This window comes from Amyelois transitella, chromosome 13 (assembly GCF_032362555.1).
Source record: "Amyelois transitella isolate CPQ chromosome 13, ilAmyTran1.1, whole genome shotgun sequence".
Classification (NCBI taxonomy): domain Eukaryota; kingdom Metazoa; phylum Arthropoda; class Insecta; order Lepidoptera; family Pyralidae; genus Amyelois; species Amyelois transitella.
The window spans coordinates 6,709,864-6,729,425 of record NC_083516.1 but is presented as its reverse complement, the minus strand read 5'-3'; the positions used below and the strand labels follow the sequence as shown (position 1 = coordinate 6,729,425).

Genomic DNA, 19,562 nt, shown 5'->3' with positions numbered 1-19,562 from the left:
AAAAAAGATGTGATACCGTTATTAAAATAATAATAAATCTTTGTCAATTTCCTAACGATCCACTTTTACCCTGTAATTAATGAAATATATTTTCGTATCAATTTTATATAGTTTACATCAGTGTGCGTGTAGGTGTAACAATATGCGCACAGCAAATTGCGGTACATGAATTATTATAATCTCTCTCTTTTTATGCCCTTTATTCTTTCTCCTCTTTTTTCTATACTCTTTATATGCACTATTTTTATGATGTAGTCAACGTGCAATCGTCTAATTTAGATTTAAGAGATCTATCTATATTTGTAAATTGAAAACCGGCGAAAATACTGCAGAGTAGTTTGTTCCGCCGCTTCTTCGACACATGCGCTTTGGAAGCGGTAGATACAATTAGATCTAAGTTATGTTGACGTCAATATGTGATACCTTGTATCCAATTGATGAAAATAAATCTTTCATGAATATATATCTACATGGTCTCTATGAATCACAAAAATACTAAAGTACACTGCTCCCTACATTGTACAGCTACAATATTTTTCCTCTAGTCTGTCTTGTCATAATTAAGTATGAAAATAATAATCTCTCGACTAGCACTTGCTAACCTTATTATAAGCCTTACCTAGTCAGTGTCCCTTTGTAGAATATACAATAAAATATCCTAACATATTGGTTTTATACTCAGTTTCCTAATTCCAAAACTGCTGACGCTTACGTCAAATCATTAGCGCAGCTCATCAGACACCGCGATTAAGGACACCGACGAGCTGTAAATATAAAAATAATACTCATCTTAGTTAATAAAGATGAGACGATCGTGCCCCGCATACGTTGACCGTTCAAAGACTTGCAAATGTTGTCAAAATAACCGCTGTCGCCCGCGAGATGGAAATTATACCAACAAAAATGGTATACTTAATTTTCTACGTGACAGATTACTGGCTGTCGTGGATAAAATACCGACAGGCATTATCTACAGGACGTCAAGTTTAATTTGTCACATGTGAGCAAACTAGCGTTGAGTTGTGACTCGGAACTTTACCTTTCTAGTTATTTATATGTGTGCCTTAAATATATGTGTTACCTAGTTGTTGTCTACATATTTAACACAACCATGCGCCATCACATCTGCTTATAGCCAAAAACTCTGATTGCATTATTAACTGAAAAAACGATAGTTCAATATATTACTCACGAAAGGTCTATTCTATATATGTATGTGCAAAATTTCGTGAAAATTAGTCCCGTAGTTTTTGTGTTTATTCATTACAAACAGACAAAATACAAATTTTATATTTTTATTATTATTGTGATTGTGACAGACTATATGTTCAGGTGGACGATTTAATGATGGAATTGAGAGTTAAAGGTAGTGACAGGTTGCTAGACCATCCTACAAATGAAGTATTCAATTTAAATAAAGATCTTTCTCTTGGTAACAATCAATACTGTAAGAGAGACTATCTTCCAGACCAGAGACGTATGAAGTATTTGTACTAAAAATTATTTGTCCCGGCTTCAGGCCCTAAAACGAACTCAATATAGAATATTACCCTGAATTCGCAGCCGTAAAATGCATTAGGCAAACATTGTTAAGCAATAGGTGTTATTGGCTATAACCTGGGTTTACGATGCTATCCGCAGATAAGATTATCGCACTAAACTTTTGCATATAAGACTTTGGCTCCTGACTTAATAATTAAATTTCTCTACTTAACTTTATCATCAAAACCAATACCAAAAGAGCGACATCACATTACCTAGTTACATTTTTAAGTCGTATATACGAGTAGTTTAAAATGAATTAAATCAATATTTCCATTTCAACCGCAAGAAGTGTCTTGTTGGACAAAGATCTCTCCAAATTTGGTAATAATTGAATAATGAAATGTCAGAAACCGAACCTCAATAAAATTATATTCTAAATTGCTGTGATTGAAAAACATATATAGAACGACGCTTTTTTTTAAATTGCTGGTAGTACAACGCAAATTCTTTTCAGTGAAGGACTAACTATCTGAATCTCAATTCCTTCACTAAGCCATCCAGTTTAATTTGGCCTTTCTTTCTTTTCCTAAGACTGATGGCTATGTCTTCCCCGTAAGAGACATAGTGTATATGTGTATAATACGCAAAGAATAAGAATTACTACAAAAATCAAACCTATACTACTCTAAAAGGTATTGCGAGCAAATACACTCTTACAAGTTTTGTTTGAAATAACAATTGTACTCGTAAGTACTTCCAGAGATTTGTATGCCCAACTTCGTTTTGATTTGAACTTTTTCGTAATCTATCCTCCCTCGTACAATGGAACGTATGTTTTTCTTTCTTTTTAATTTAACAATGAGCAGAATAAAAAAGTAAAAGAAAAAGTTAGATACCTAACTAAAAAGATAAAGATTGAAAAACGTGCACGTAACATACGAGAAGCATAGTAAATTGAATGTACTGTAATAGTGTGCTTGTTTATTATAGGGTAGCCTCCATTCATTACCTTCCTGGCGTTAGTCTCGTTTGCATACTTGCCACACTAAAGAGGAGCCTAACTAGACACAGGTTCAAATCCTGACGCGGTCACGTATCAATAAACTCTTTCCTGAGTTAGGTATATTCGTTAGATCGCTAACAGAACGTAGTAAGTTTCCCCTGCAAGGTTGCAGAGATCAGGCGGGAGTTGACTTGCCCACCACAGTATCGTGGTTACTTAATTAGGTATTTAAAATTAAAATATTATTACATACGGGTTGTTTTAACTCATGCACTAAACTTAAGTTGTTCACTGGCTTCAGGGGTCTCTCTTCAAAATCTATCCTCGCATTCTCTTTCTCTCTTCGATTAATAGAAAGGAAATATAAAGCCTTCTTTTAAATGTTCTTGAAAAGACGTGATGGTGATAATAGCTACATCCATAAATTAAAAATAAAAACTTGAATTAGTTAGCTAGTGCAAGTAGCATTGCTACAAACCACGTTAATATCTTGTAGCGTAGCTAATCATAGACTTTAATAACCTCGTAGCCGATGATCGTTAGAATGTTTGTAGCCAATTGTCGTAACTAGCAGTCGTAGCACACTTTCGTAGCACTTTCTCGTAGCACATTGTTATAGCATTAAATTTTTATCGTAGAATGAACTAAAATTATGTATGTATATTGTCTTTGATAAATTTTAAGAGAGCCAAAAAAACCGATTAATTTTATGAAACATTATATTTTTAGTAAAACATCAATGTCCATAGATTCAAATATATTTTTTATTGATATATATTAGCTATATGATATATTGATATATAGCTGATAGTTGAATCTCTGAACGTAAACAACTAAACGTGGCCTTCGAATCTTGTGACCATGGGCTCTGTCTACCTCGCGAGGGATGTAAGCGTAGTAAACTCTTGTAAATATGTGTCTAAAAACATCTAGCTTAACAAAGGATTCTTCTTCTTATTTCCTACTCTAAGCTCCACGGAAATCAGGTTAAACTCAATCAGTTTTTGTTAATGTCCATTTAAATCAAGTTCAATGAAGCAAGTGTAGTCGGAGTTTAATTTAACTTTCGCTGTTCGGGATGCAAATGACACATTGTTTGGAATCAATCAGTGTAAGAACTAATATTACTTTAAATAGTTTGTATAAAAAAAACAAGTTTTTCTTCCTCTTGACATCAAAATGAATACATCCTCCCCTCCTCGCTGGAAAAAAACCTAGGATGCGCCTTTTGTATATGATCCTGGAAGTAAGGTTTTTATATGAAGCAACTTCGGTGTCACCTTCGCATCCATTGCAAGGGATCCTAACCAACCGAACCTAACTATAAGATATAGGATCAAGATACATGCTGCACAAGATGAAATAGGTAAGAGATAGAGTATGGAATAGGACCACCTATTCCAAAGTACAGGAAATCACACAGTACAAAAAAGACTATTGTAACCAAAATATACCTGAATAAAAATTCATGTCACCAATTGACCGACACATAATAATGAAACTTTTTTGTTTTATTGCTGATAAACTTATTTCATAGAAGCTTCTATTCATTTGCAGATTGTTAAAATCAATCAAAAGAAAGGGTTTTATACATAAGATTCACAATTTAGGCTATGAGCTAGCAACTTGCCTCTAGCCCTTTAACACAGGGTATAGTCTAAACCTTGAGAAGAGTAAAAAAGAACCTTTTTGTTGTATTTACAACAAATTTGTTTAAATAAATCGAATGATTACTTAAATAAGAAGGACCTTATAACCATTGTTGCGTGCTAAATATTTCACAATAAACAAACAACTGCTGTCATTGACAAACACAGAGGTTTTATTTCAAACAGGACGCAATGATAAAAAAATGCAGCGCGGGATGGCTTGCAATAGATGAATAAAATAAGATTATATAAGTACAACTTGCACCATACTAGATCTTGCCCAGGGCTTAACTCCAGTGGAAGTTAAACCCTGGGTTCCTGTTCCGCATATGCAGTGCAATTGGGTTTATGGTCTAAATTGTTTTTTAATTTGCCATTCAAATGAAACTTAAGCAATGACTACCTTCCAAGCATAATTGGATTTACTGCCTTGTTTTTATTTTAATTGCTATTAATTACTTATACGGCAGAAAGTACCTAGTAATTAGTCCTAACCTAACAACCAACGCACTGTACTAAATGTCAATTTGTGCTCTCCATAGTTTAGGCGAAAGCTACATGAACCGTGCATTTCAACGTACATTGATAAATGGTTTCATATTGTGTAAATGCCATTTGTATATTCCGTTACCTACTTAATCCATCTGTCATATTCCATTTTTAAATATTTAACGACCAAATTAGAATATTGTTTCGATATATAAAATTTGATGTCACTTATAGCATGATTCTTATCCTTACGTATTGTGTTATATGAATAAGTACACAATAACCACTTTTCCCTAATCTTGGCCAGATTTAGCCTTATGCTTATGGCCGAATTTTAAATGTATGTAATTTTCTTCATTGTTTTTATTACAGTAAGATGAGATAATGATCTATATGTAAGCAATGCCCAAACCGCTGACCTGAACCGCTCTAGTGATTTGAAATTAAGCATATAGTTTTCTTATGTGCTCTATACACATAATATACTCGTACTTGAATACTGGGTTTGTACCTGCAGCGTGCTAGATATGTACCAAAGATTTGTTCGAAATGGATTTTAGTTTGAAAGTAGATTTGAGTTAGCCCATCCTGATATTAAGGTTATCTTACCAGATATTGGTATTGAACTTTTGCTTTAGAATTAAGTAAATTGTACTAGAAAGATTAATGTAACCTCAACCATATTATGTTTATTTTTTGTAAGTTATACCTACTTGATGCGTAAAAAAATCATATGCCAATAGTCAGGAATTGCTCACGTTGGCTACTTGATCGAATTAGTAATAGATATATACATATATGACATTATACTATAACAAATATAAAAGAGAAAACGAAAGACCTCCGAATTATCTTAAGTTGACGAAAATATTTATTTCTGACACATATGAAGCATGCTGGAATTAATCTTTACCCCAGACGAATTACAATCAAGTACACCTACCCCAAATCACGGGAATCGTATGACTACTGTAAAACGGGGTACATAGAAAAATACCACTTGTAACATAGGCATCTTTCAAGGCGTTATCGCTTCCGATTCTATTTCGTTTCTTTTTGATTTCGCCTCTGTCTCTAAGATGTCATTCTGGATATCTTCTGTCAGTTTATGTAAATAGCCGTAACGTGGCTTTTGAAGGAAGATACGCTGTAACTACTTATCCTCCATCAAACAGACGTCATAAACATTACTTCATTTGCCGAATAATTGAGTTGTTTTCGTCTGCCATATTGATAATGTCATTTGAATAACTTGTACCATTGTTACATCCTGGTTGTTTCAATTGTCCAATGTATGGCGTTATATTTGTAGCAATATCTTTCCCCACTGACATCCATGTTTTATTTTATAAAAGGGGCCGGTTACTTAAATAAGAGTATTATTTAATTTAGCTTTGTATTTATTTTTATTCAGCCTTTGAAAAATAATAGGTGGACTTAATGCTAAAAGCATTTTCTTTGTCATATAAGAAAAAAAAAAATCAAATATCCCTTTTAAACAACATAGGCTTACGCCCATTTGTGAGAAATTAGGACACGTTATAAAAATTACCTACTTCAACTAAGTTAATTATTTTTAAGACACGAGTTAGCTAATAAAATAACGATAACCCTTTTCCTGTGACTTCGTACGTACTAACGCCAAATTTTCCCCTTTCTGGAATAAATTCGGAAAAAATCCTCTTTGTCGTACTCCCAAAGGACCAAACACGTTGAATTTCAACTTCTTATACCCGGAAGATTCAGCTTTGCATTGTCTATCAGTCAGTCAAACACGCGTTTGATAAACATACCTATACCTACACATAAATGACTGTTACTATTTTGCCGAGGGAAAGAAAAAACCTTTAGGTTGTATAAAACTTATATGGATACTTGCATTCTTAAAATTTAATCAAATAGAGAGAAGGTCATGAGGGATATACTGGTGAGCTCTCTATTCACGCGAGATCAAGATATAGACCGCTAAATGCGTCGAGGATCTTGAATAGAGGCCCTAGCCCTAGCACAGAGTAATAGTTTTAATTACATCTTCATAGCTGTAATAGAAGAGCTTTCTTTTATGAAAGGATACAAATTGGTCATAATTCAAAATAGCAATGTTTAATTAATAATAGTTTATAATGGTAACTATATGTAAAAAGAAAAGGTTGAATGACATCAAAGCACTGTATAATTTTCAAATCCAACAAACCAAGATCGCTAAAATTGGACACAGAGAAACAGAAATAAAATATATATTTTAAGTACCTATATAAAATTATGATTAATTTTCTTAAAAGTGTAATTTTATTACCATTTAATTAATCTGAAATGTCTATAAGTAGTAAAAAGTAAAATTAATATAAATAAAAAAAGAAACAGAATAATGTGGAAAAATATTGTCTCTTAAAAATCAAGACCATACTTAACTTCACAGGTAATCTAGAAACCTCGCTGTGTAAAAAATTAATGCTGTAAATTATAAATTAAACTCAAAAAAAGGGCATAATGTATTTATATACATATATATATATTTAAAATTGTTACGTGCTCCTTAGATAGCTAACTTTACTCATTGATGCAACAGTTATTAAATTCCTCAAAATGATTTCAGAATGGAGTGCAAGAAGTATGCAGGCACAGTGCATGGTGCCTACAACACAAGGGCGCCGCCCACCGCGGCCGCCCAGCCACGCATATAAAAGCCCGCTCTGAGGCCTCCACGGCACAACCACAACCAGCGCCATTGAACCGGCACTACCCTCGGCACCAACAGCTCCAACAGGTTGGTACTTTAAAAAAATATATTTTTTATATTTTTGCTCGGAAAAATATATTTGATTTTTGGTCTTTTTTGTTAGCTGATAAAGTATTACACTTTAATATTTTTTCTATAATAAGTACATTTTTAAAATGTTTTTTTTTAAATATAATAATACGAAAATATTTCCCTAATATGTAATATATGTATTTTGTTGGTATGTTCTATGTATTTACCTTCTTTTTTTACTTCATATTATTTTTTTAATTTTTCATTTCAATAAAAACCAAGTGATTAGTAAAATAATAGCTATCAACAACAAGTTATACTTTTGTAATTTAACAAAATTTGTAGTCCCCTTAAAAACATGATACTACCTTCCAAAGTTGCCGCCGTCCAAGCTCTCATTCCTTTGTTTATTCATGACGGGATTTGAAACATAATATTCTCAACCATTGCGGCCTATTCAAAAGCCTCCATTACCAGTATGTCTCTTTTAAATAAAATTGTTGCTAATTTTGTAGGTTCATTTTTCAATCAACTTAAAGACATTTGGAGAATAATAAATAAATACAGGGCAATAAAATAGTAGGAACTAAGGCAGAACATAGTTTTATCTATGGTAAATACACTAACTATTGTGTTTTAATTATTAAAAAGTAATTTGATCGCTTAGAACTTTCCTGAGACTTTTTTCCCGTGCATTAGCACGGGAAAAAAATCATATTTATCTACCTACAAATACTCCATAGCAGAATACTTACGATATTATAACTATCTGTTGCCAAATTTTTGCGGAAAGCATCCTTTTATTCGTAGTTTGATTTGTATTTTCAGTAAATTGGATATGTAATTACAGTTTTCATAGTTCTTACCATATTTTATCTATTACTAGCTTCCACCCGTTGCTCCGCCCGCATCTATATTCTTCTTCTTACTTCACACTGTACCTATGTATGTATGCAAAATTGCATAGAGATCGAGATCGGTTCAATGGTTTTGACGTGAAAGATGAACAAAAAAAACACACTTTCACATTTTAAATAGTAGTATGGATTACCACAATCATTCTACCTTGTGCGAAATTACTTAAACATTTTTATTCCCATCAATAACATCGAGACGTTTGTCCCAAATTAAGAATAGCATAAACTATAAGTACAACTAATAGAATGCGATTCCTAAGAAAATAATATTCTATATATAGCCTTTGCAAATTATGACCAATCATATGCCAAGATTACTTGCACGTGTAGCCTTATCCCACTTACACCAGACATGAACTACTTATTTATCGAATTCACATTATTTTTCTAATGTATAGTTTGTGGTATATCAAAGTTAATATACTTTTAGTTTATTTATTTTATCAATCATTTCCGAATGATATATATAATATAGTATGTCTCTATATTATATGTATTAATAGGTAGTATTCCGGTAACACACTGCAGAAGAGATGTCACTTTAATTACCCTAAAAATATTTTTAAAACCCACACAGCTAAAAGAAAATTTAAGTTTCGGTTATTAATTATTAATATAAAGAAACTCCATCAAAATCAAATTGTGGTTAATAAAATATATGACAATAAATTGATGTTTTCTTTTGTTGTTGTTTATGAACGTTAAAATTTGAGGTTAAAATACACATTCAATATGTTCCCTATCGATGAAGGAAATTTCAATTTTGAATAAGCGACATACATTCACGCAGTTATGTCACATTTCAACCATGAGGCCATTTTATACACCAATATTGAAGAATCATGGTCATGACATGTCGCGATTATTGCGTTATTTACGAGTCCCACATAACCGGTTATATTGCATTCACTGAGGAGCATCACTAGGTATATTAAATTTTTCCTAGAATTTAAATAGTAGCTGCCATTTCTGAACTCTGAAAATTCCAAAACAATTTTTTAATAGCGTATATGTATGTCAACAAATCAAAAAGTACAACTTAGAGTTGTTATTATATAAATACAGTTTAAGTCTTTATCTTTTTTCAAAAAAAAAAAAATATTTTTTTCCTTTTTGTTTCGCAAGTAAAAACTGTATTTTGTTATTTTTTTTACAAGAACAGAATTTCCCTTGATTTGATAATTATTGGAGAGTTCCTTGGTATCTTCATTAGAGATAAGATGTTGTCCATTCTTCCATTCTAATATAAATTCAAATACTAATACTGAACCCAATATTCGACTACGTCCAGAAAGAGGCAAAACCTTCAGAAGTAGCATAGACTATTTTTTTCTCGAAAATTCTTAGAGAGCTCAGCCCCGGGTAAAAGCACTCAGCACAGCGCAGAACAGCAATCATGGTTTACAAAGCCGGACCAAAGAGTGAAATCTACAAGTAATCAAGAAAATATAAAAAACACTACAGGTTGAATCTTTTGAAGACGGTAACAAAATTAAATGAATTGAAGTAGGAATTAAATTTTGGTGGCAGGTACAGAAGTGGCAAGATGCGTGGCGTCAGTGGAGTGTTAGCGGTGTCCATCGCATTGCTGGTCAGCTGCAGTGCTGATCCTCATCAGGTATGATCAAGACATCATCTCCTTTTATTCTACTTACATTAATTGTTATGCTCCTGGTGTTTGTTCCGGATACGTCTGGGGAAGAGTCACGGGTCTGGCACAGGTAACTACGATCCAGGAGTGGGTTTCTGTTCCCTTGGTGTATCTTATCCTTATTAATGCTAATTTTAAGTGCTGTTGGCTCTATCTATCCCGTAAGGGATAACAACGTGATTATGTAGATGTAGATGTGTATGTATGATTTATTTTAATTTTCACCCATGGGAATAAGATGGAGTAGACCTATTGTCGGGTACTGCAAGACTGTTCTTAACATACGGAAGTAAAGTATAACTTGCACAGTTACATATGTAATGCATATTATGACTTGTGTGAATTAAAATTAGTATTTCTTAAGATTTTTGTAAATTGCCAAAACGAACCAGTGTCTCTCTTATTCTGGCGTTCCCAAATGCACCCTCCACTGCAATATCTCATGGGCCCAAGGTCCACCTTAAGATAATTTCACTCCAATTTGTCCGGTTTCCGGCACCTTCAGTTTAAAGCCAAAATTATCCAGGATAATAGTTATTATTATAATAGTAAGTAGTAACCTACTAATATCCTACTTTATTAAAAGTGTAAATTTTAACATCATTTATTCTTTCGAATCATACTGGAGCCGAAGTCATAAATTACAAATATCCAAAAGATCCCATGATATCGAAAACTGTAATAAAATATATAATCGAAGCTAAGTTCCTAGAATTTTGAGGGCTTAATAACTATTATGAACAAGCCATCGTGTAACTTGTTCCTTTCTTTGCAGAAAATTATACTGGCAACAGAATATTAATTAACTTGCGGACAATTTCATCCTCAAGAGCTTTGTACAGGGAGTCTCGCCGCGAAAACATGATGATAACTTAAGCTCCCAATCAAATGTTTTGATCATGAGATATTGTCAAAGATACTTGTACAAAGTGCGAAAGTTTCATAAATACTGAATATCATTAACATCTATTATGAGGTTTCAACATTACATCATCTAATAAAAGCGCTTCGTCAACCGACTTGGTTATGTCCACCCTGGGAAGCACACTGTGGTCTGCCTATCAGGACTATAGTTATTCGACAATAAGAACAGTTTATACTTATCTTAAGATATTAGTATCCACTTCTTCGAAATAAGTTAATGTGTACATTTCCACTCAGGAATCGGAAGTGAGCAACAGCGAACATAATTCGGGCGATCGTTACGACGGAACTGGTAAGCGCTCATTACCTATAAAAATGTATGTCTAGAAAAAACAAAGACAAACATTTTCTATGTATTCACTAATCGTTTCACTTTGTGTTTATACTCAACATTTACTCGACCCTCATTATTTTATGCAATCATTTAATTTTATTCACTTTATACAATCTCGATTCAATAAAATCTAACAAATACAATTAAAAGATTGCTTTAAATAACGAATTGCACCATTGTACATATACTACCATAAGGTGTCCTACTCACTAAAAGATACAATGCACTGTATAAATATTAAAACCCTCAACATGGTTTCTAGCATTTTTATATCTTGGTCTGATTATTGTGCCTATTTCTCAATTGCTTTAGAGTCAAATTTTAATTAATCAATTAAGTACTTCCTAAATGAGTCAAGAAGAATGTATAGTTCTTTATCTAAAGCTTCAGCTAACCTTTTAACGAATGGGTAATTTTAGAAATACCTAGTTCAGTGAGAAATAAAACTTGTAATATATTTGGAACACTTTCTGCATCAATTTAAATAGGTGCAATATCAACATTCCAGCCTTATTCGTAAAATAAGGATCTTCTTTCGCATCTAATGATCTGCCAGCTAAGAAAAAACACCGCAGACACTTATTGAGAGCTAGAACTAAATTGGAATAATGACCACGAGGCTGAAATTCAAATAGCATGGTGTTTTCAACCTAGTTGTAGGTAAATAGATATTAAAGTCGAAGTCTAACAGAAACGCACCTTAGCACTGCTGTTCTACAGGAACCTTATTTTACGAACAAGCCTTATTCTACCGAGAAACCTAGACTTGTATATAAACGGTATCCCATTGCAAACCCAATACTCACAAACCTTATGTGTATCACTTTCCTCCGGATTAACACTTCCAGTATGGTTGTTTGCACTTTAATTTGCACTTACTTGGAAATAATTCTTACAAACACCCTTTAATGTTTGGTGATGGATTCCGCACTGTCCTCAGAGTAAACCTCCGCACACCAAATCTTCCAGTGCACTGTGCAACTGTCTTTTAGCACTAGTGGTGAGTACTATTTAGTATTTAATACAGTTGTATATTTCCATATAAGTAAATAATATTGCTTTAAATTATAACAGTGCGCATTGTTACAGACTACCGCAAGGAAGAACTAGAAGATTTCATACGATTTCTAGTCCGATATGAAGCTGATCGTAATATAAACGGAATAGGTGGAAATACCTTGCTTGGAAGAAATCTTAATGGCGTAGGGGGTAGTTCACTGTTGGGTAGAAACCTTGCTGGAATCGGTGGATCCTCATTAGTGGGAAGAAATTTAGCAATGAGTGGCACAAGCTTCTGGCAAGGCAGAAACCTGCACGGTATCGGAGGATCAGGCCTAGCAGGCAGAAATTTAAATGGAGTAGGTGGCTCTTCTTTGCTTGGAAGAGAGATAGAGGGGAATAGATACTCGAGATTCCTTGATTCACTTGGAGGTGGCAATCTTGTACGTAACTTGGACTCCCTTGGTGGAGGAAATCTTGTAAGAAATTTAGATTCGCTTGGAGGCGGTAATTTAGTCAGAAATCTCGATTCCCTCGGTGGTGGTAACCTCGTGCGAAACTTGGACTCCATCGGAGGTGCTAACATGGTGAAGAAAAACCTAGATCAACTCGGAGGCCCCAATTTAGTGAAGAGAAATCTAGATTCATTGGGAGGTGGAAATTTGGTCCGGAACCTGGACTCCTTGGGTGGTGGCAACTTAGTGCGCGAGTTGGATTCCATTGGCGGCGCTAATTTAATATAATTTTATAATAAGAATCCTTACCACCAATTTTAAAATAAATCATAATTCCATAAAACATACAACGTAAAAAATGTGATACCTACAGTTAACTTTTTGAGTACTAGTTGAATTTTGTCGTTGTTTATCCTCGATGTTAACAATTATATAAAATAAATTATAGCAACATTTAACTTGCTTTTTATGTCCCCAACTCATTGTCCTTTACCTAGTTGCACAAGGGTAAGAAAACCATCATGTTACCTATGAGTACATTTTTATTATGACATTTTTGTTTGTTGGTTGTGTTTAATCGTATTTATGATAATCTATGAAACCGAAGGTCACAAACCACGGAATTTGGATCCCCTGGGCGGCGGTAACCTGGTGCGGGAAGTACGCGAGTTGCGACATGGCATTGTACCCTATCTCATGTCCAGACGATACGATTATGGAAGGTCAGTATATAAAAAAATCTTCATAATAATTGTGAAATTCTAATTTAATTATTAACGTGGCATCTTTCTGAATTCAATCAAGAAGAAGTTATAATTACTACCTAGGTTTAAAAATCGGGTAACTATTTAGTGAGCATTTATTGTAGAAAGTTATTAAAATTATTACTTAAAATTATAGCGTTAACATCTTAGGAATTTGTCTCTTACGAAACTTTTATATTTACAAGAACAAATCAAGGCTGCTATTGTATCATCCGACCATTTCCGTTTGATACGTAGGTACCGTATTGGTGTCATCTTATAATCCGAGAAAACAATGTACCAGGAAATTGAGTTACCAATATCAGGGGTAGTAATTCTATTGAATTCCAAGAAATCATTACCGTTGCACGCCATTTCGATACAGGAACAGTTGTTTACCAACAAATTTCGCAGTCCAATCTTTTAAAATAAAGCTTTCCTCTAAGAAATAATAAAAGGTTATAAAAAAATAACAAGAAATTTTATATAAACGACGAACAAATTCCTAGTTCAAAGTCTACTATATCGACATCCGAGTACTGCCTGCCGTCAAGAACAGTTATTGCAAGGCGTGATAGTGATAGGCAAATATAGTTTCAGCGGTTTTTGGTAGAGATTGGCGCGAATGCAAACTCCGTGTCCCAAACTGAAGTTTTACAAAAACACAGGATTATTGAGCAAACAATTGAGATTTAGTTAAAGCTTGCTCTGTTTTCGTCTTAGCATACAGGCATGGTGATATCATTTCTTCAGTCGCTATAACGAACAGGTGCACATCCAAAATTAAATCAATCTTATGAATTCTATCAATACATATGAAATGTTTTATTAATACTGGGACACGTTTAATTTTGTAATGGGCATGTCAATCTGGTACGATAAAAATAAAAAATTTCCGCTAACGCCCTAATTCCAAGTCTTTTCAGCCCATATGGTGGAGGAGCCAAACGGGAGCCGTGGCTAGCGTCAGCGCAGTATTCCGGATATTACGGAGACGGCCTACCCAAGCGCAATTTTGATGAGATAGACCGGTAAGTAAGCTTTTATACGACGATTTCTACTTTGTTGCTCGTTAGGCATGTGAGACTGATGACTTTTATGAAGTAGGTACGCTAGCTTACTTGTTACTTTTAGGATTGTTTGCTTGGAAACAAAACGTGTTCATACCATAAAGCTATAGTGAAAAAGATTGGATTGGATTGGAATAATAGAATATGTTTTTCAACATATACTTTCGTTGATACTTTTTTTTCGAAGAACAAAATCATTTTGAAATAAAATATGTAACAAACTACGTGACGCCGTCAGTTTTAGTCAGGCACCTATGTTTCTTTTTGGCGCTGTTTATTTGCGAGTGAAGCACGTTTCTAAACAAAACGTGGATACAACAAAAATATGTATTTTACTGATATTTCACGTGTTTCGGGGATACTTATTAAAAATATTGAATTGTTTTGTCGTTTTTATTTGCTAAATCAAAAAATTATAATTGTATAAACTTAGGTATTTTGAATGTGGTAAAAAAACGACAAATTTTTTAATCTTCTTTTAGAGTGTTTAATTTTTAGAGGCCATTTTGTCTAGACATTATGAACATAATCCATTAGCTATGGTTGTGGCTGACACAAGAAATAATTTTGGAGAAAGGAAAAATCTTAATTGCTCATATGTCGGTCCAAATTGTCTGTGGGCCGAAGTTAAAACCCATGGTCCCAACCCAACCCAAGCTTCACCGATGACTTAATTGAATTTGTTCGAGTGTTTCTTTGCAACTCTTACTTTCATTAGGTAGGTACCTAAACTTGATCTTTTTGAAGATGACTATGGGGACCCGTAACATTTATTAAAGTTAAGGTATTGTTCAAGATTTAAAAATGTTTATATCGATTTTAGTGAACAATCATAATTCAAGTTATAAAGTATTCAAACGTTTAATAGTTTCTGGAATTCGTCTTTGTATTTGATATGACTTTACCTCAATAATATACTAGTTCATAAAGAATTACAAGCTGACCCAGCCAAGTGTTGCTGTGACTCAGACACAGTATCCGGACAATATTTTTAATATTGATCTTGGGTTGGAACTTAAAAACATTGAAGAAAAATTAAAAATGGTACTAGAGACGAAGAAAAAAACTGAATTAGTGCACTGATTTTCACAATATTTGGGTAAGACAGAATGAACAAGGCAATATAATTCTTAAAATATTTATTTTTATGTCTCGTGAGAAAAACAACTCAATTTTTTTTTTACTAACATTCCTTTATTACAAGAATTAAACATGGATATTTCAACTGGCCATCAACACACACAAGCAGTAATACAGAGCGGTTTAAAATGTTTGGACATATAAATAATTGATAAAAAATCTATATCTTTTACATGTAAATTTAATTTGATTTAAATTTGTTACGAAGTTTCAGAATTAATCAAAGAATATGGCACCAGATTTTTTTGTAGATCCGAATAATAATATCGCAACTAAACTCCTGAAAGTTAGTAAGATGTCTGATGTGATCAAAACTATTAACATATTTAGTGACGTCGCTTGTCATAGATACCGCTGGCTTTATACGATCTCCACCAAATCGCGTTTTTGTCCATTAGCACAATCTACATAACAATGATAAAATTATTCCCGACGTTTCCGAGGCGACATTTGGCAGAACAATATTTTATTTATTTTTCTTGGCCACATATATAGTTAATTATGCTGGTAAATGCTTATTGACATCTCAATTTAAGGATGTATTTTATTTCTTTTTACAATATTTTGGCTAAGTTTTAGAACCATTTTTGCTATCAAATTAGTTTGTTTGTGTTTAAAAGTACCTTACTAATACATTTTCATTTGACTTCTATTAACTATCAAAAAGCACTTAAAGGCAAAGCAATATAGCACAGCAAATAAAACTTTGCCTGGGGCTTCACTCCAGTGGGAATTATTGTGAAGGTATAGGTTACTATATCACTTCTGATGGTTTAGATAGCTTATCTTTATGTATAACTTATGTGTGTGCTGTGCCCGCGACTTTGTCCGCGTGGAATAGTTATTTTGGGCATCATTGAGCCCTCAAGGATAAATATATTTCCCCGTTCTTTTTTTCACATTTTCCATTATTTCTTCGCTCCTAATAGTTGCACAGTGATGTTATATAGCCTAAAGCCTTCCTCGATAAATGGTCTATTCAACACAAATAATTTTTCAATTAGAACCAGTAGTTCCTAAGATTAGCGCGTTCAAACAAACTCTTGAGCTTTGTAATATTAGTATAGATATGTGTGTATCTTGTTTTGGAGTATTTTCGTTAAAAAAAGACTGCAACTAAAAATCCTTCCATCCTTTAAATTGTTTGTATTTGAGCGTGTCTTGTAGCAACCAAAAAAATATTTATCCAACTATCTTTTTACAATTTAATTCCATAATTAAATTGTAAAAAGATAGTCAAATATCCATATATTTGCTCAACAGTTCCGGGCTGGACAATTTCGTGAAGAAAAGGAACTTCGACGAGATTGACCAGACGTCGATGCCATTCCCGTACGCCAGCAAGCGCTTCTACCACCTGTACGGACCTAACCTCATTGACAATGACACGCCACTGTAAGGCGTCGGTAACTAATGTTATTTCCCAGTCACTATCTAATTTAGTCTGAATACTAACCGATGAGGACAAAACATCGTGGGGAAACCAAGATCCAATACGAGTCAGTTTCCCTTGCAAGATTTGAGGACGTTTCATGTAAAAGTCTCAAACGTTTCAAAGAATGTTGTGTGATGTAAGCGTTTGTCGATCAAAAACTGGTCACCATAAAAAACACGTAAAATATTGATCATCCACATTCGAGCTGAAAATGCAACTTATACGAATGCAGAATACTACGGGAAACTATTCAATGAGAGTCCTCATTCATTACTGTGAGAATTCGAATATCTAATAATCTGCCCGTTGTCCATGCAATCCACTAACATAATTGGATTATTTCGGATAAAGCTAATTAATATGCATCAAATAACATGAACAAACAAAACAAAGGTATCGACATATTAATGTCAATACCTATTAATATTGTTAGTAAAAAAAGTGATTCCAAGTTGAATACAAATATTTATTTATTTTAACCGCCGAACATCCTGTTATAACGATAAATACAACTGGCAAAAAAATAACAAATAAGTATTTTAATACCTAGTTAAGTAATTATGTATTTGCAAAATAAATTAAAAGTACCTATAAATTCTTTACAAATTAACAAAAGGAAACTTCAAACTATAATAGAGATTTCAAGCTACTTAACTTTCAAATAACCTGATAGTAAGTAAGCTTTATGTGACATTCAAACACAAACAGTATTCCCCGATTAATTTTGTATTATAAGGGATTAAGGTAAAACGTCACGAAGCTTACTTTACTTATTACCTGATAGGTGAAATAATACACACCTACCTACATACACGAATCTACAAAATACCTCTACATTTAAGTAGGTTAGAAAACGACTATAAATATAACTATCTTACAATACCTACGTTTACAAATGGCATTTTTCTGAATTTAATCTTGAATTTCCAGCTCAAGTTTTGACAAGAAGCGGTTGCGATCCGACTACCCCATGGATGAGATCGACCTCTCGCATTTCCCTATTGGCTCCAAGCGATCGCAGGATTTTCTTCCTCTGCGCTGAGAAACATCATGTTCCAGTCTGCACTTACCCTTATAACTACACACGTCTAACATATTTATCTTATCAAAATTTACGTCCACTTGTGTTTTACGTAATTATAGTATAATATTTAGTAAGTTTGTAGTGGACTGACGATAGGATCTCTATGTTTATAACCCCAAAACATTTAAATACTCTTACATTAGTTATTAAAAAAATAAATTAAGGAGGGAGAGATTTAGATTATATCTGAATGTTATTATGTCGTACTCTTAATGAACAATTAAGAAAATGTACCTGTGAAATGATTTATCTGATGTTCCGTGATATAAAATGCATGGCATTATTTTAATTATTTTTATTATTATATGGAATAAAAGACTATAAATGTTCTTACATTTTGTTTCAATATTTCGTGATTACGGTTGCATAAACTTATGCTCAGGATAACATACCTACACTAAAGTACAGACAGACACAAACTTGAGCCTTAACGAGCCGCCTCGGGCAGGCTAGCCAATTTAACAAGGCAAATAACAGTCACATTTTTCTTTTCACTTTCAAGAGTAAATAGGTTTCTATCAGCGAATATAAAACACAATTCCTTGAATATTTATCTGGGTACTGGAGGTCAATCTAAAGTAATTGTTTATTTGAGAACTTTCATGTTTTTTATAAATTATTAAAAATAGTCTTTTCTGGGAGCTGAGAGTAAATTTTTTTGTCAAACACTGCATCATATCATCACATCACACACTTTACCGTACAAATATCAAAATAATTTAACAAAAACTTAAATCATAGATAAACATATATACATAGGTACATAAAATCAACATGGAAAAGTTACGACAAGTTGTAATCAAATGAGTTTCAGTCGCTTTCCCTTCATAAACCGAAGGTGTGGCGAGCAATGGCGCTTTTAGCCCTTTTACTCAACTAATTGAAATCCGGCTGTATTGTACGTAACCACCAAAAAGTTAAAAACAAATCAACTCTTTAAAAAAATTGTTGCCTATTTATAAATTCTAGCTGTTGTCTGAGACTTCGCTCCTGAACGCTTGTCTGAAAATGTCTATAAACTTTCTGTAAATACCTACTTATGTCGAATTTCAATAAAATCCATAGGTATAGTGGTTTTGATTTGTATCACATTAAAATGTTACGAACATTTGCCTATTTTATAAACTTTAAATACCTTTAACATTAAAAACTTAACGAAAACGAAAACTTCTTTGTCGTTTCATTTCCCACTCTATAAGTGGGCGACACAATACGAGTATGTTAGATTCTTCCAATTTGTTCTGCCACTTGCCATCTCACTGGTCACGCATTTCCTATTCATACTTTATTTTACGCTGACCATCGCCTTTTTGGTCTTCCCTTATTGAACCTATTAATGTTGTTGCCTTTGCGCAGTCATTATAACATTCTAAGTACGAATTAGTTCAAAGTAAAGATAAAAGTTAGCAAAGTTTTCATGTGGGTTAGGATA

At 33.3% G+C, this 19,562-nt stretch overlaps 1 protein-coding gene across 2 annotated transcripts; it reads left to right on the top strand.

The window, feature by feature from the left end:
* Positions 1–7,335: 7,335 nt before the first annotated feature.
* Positions 7,336–18,408, top strand: LOC106132070 (orcokinin peptides). 2 transcript variants are annotated; one of them, XM_060947154.1, is made up of 7 exons: positions 7,336–7,393; positions 9,826–9,913; positions 11,108–11,162; positions 13,266–13,380; positions 14,328–14,432; positions 16,875–17,006; positions 17,977–18,408. In XM_060947154.1, exons 2-7 carry the CDS (start codon positions 9,842–9,844, stop codon positions 18,086–18,088), a joined length of 591 nt encoding a protein of 196 aa, XP_060803137.1. In that variant the 5' UTR covers positions 7,336–7,393; positions 9,826–9,841; the 3' UTR covers positions 18,089–18,408. The 2 variants fall into 2 exon arrangements, with proteins under 2 accessions (XP_060803137.1, XP_013186838.1); XM_013331384.2 differs by lacking the exons at positions 13,266–13,380; positions 14,328–14,432; positions 16,875–17,006; positions 17,977–18,408 and adding an exon at positions 12,294–13,116.
* The last annotated feature ends 1,154 nt before the right edge of the window (positions 18,409–19,562 follow it).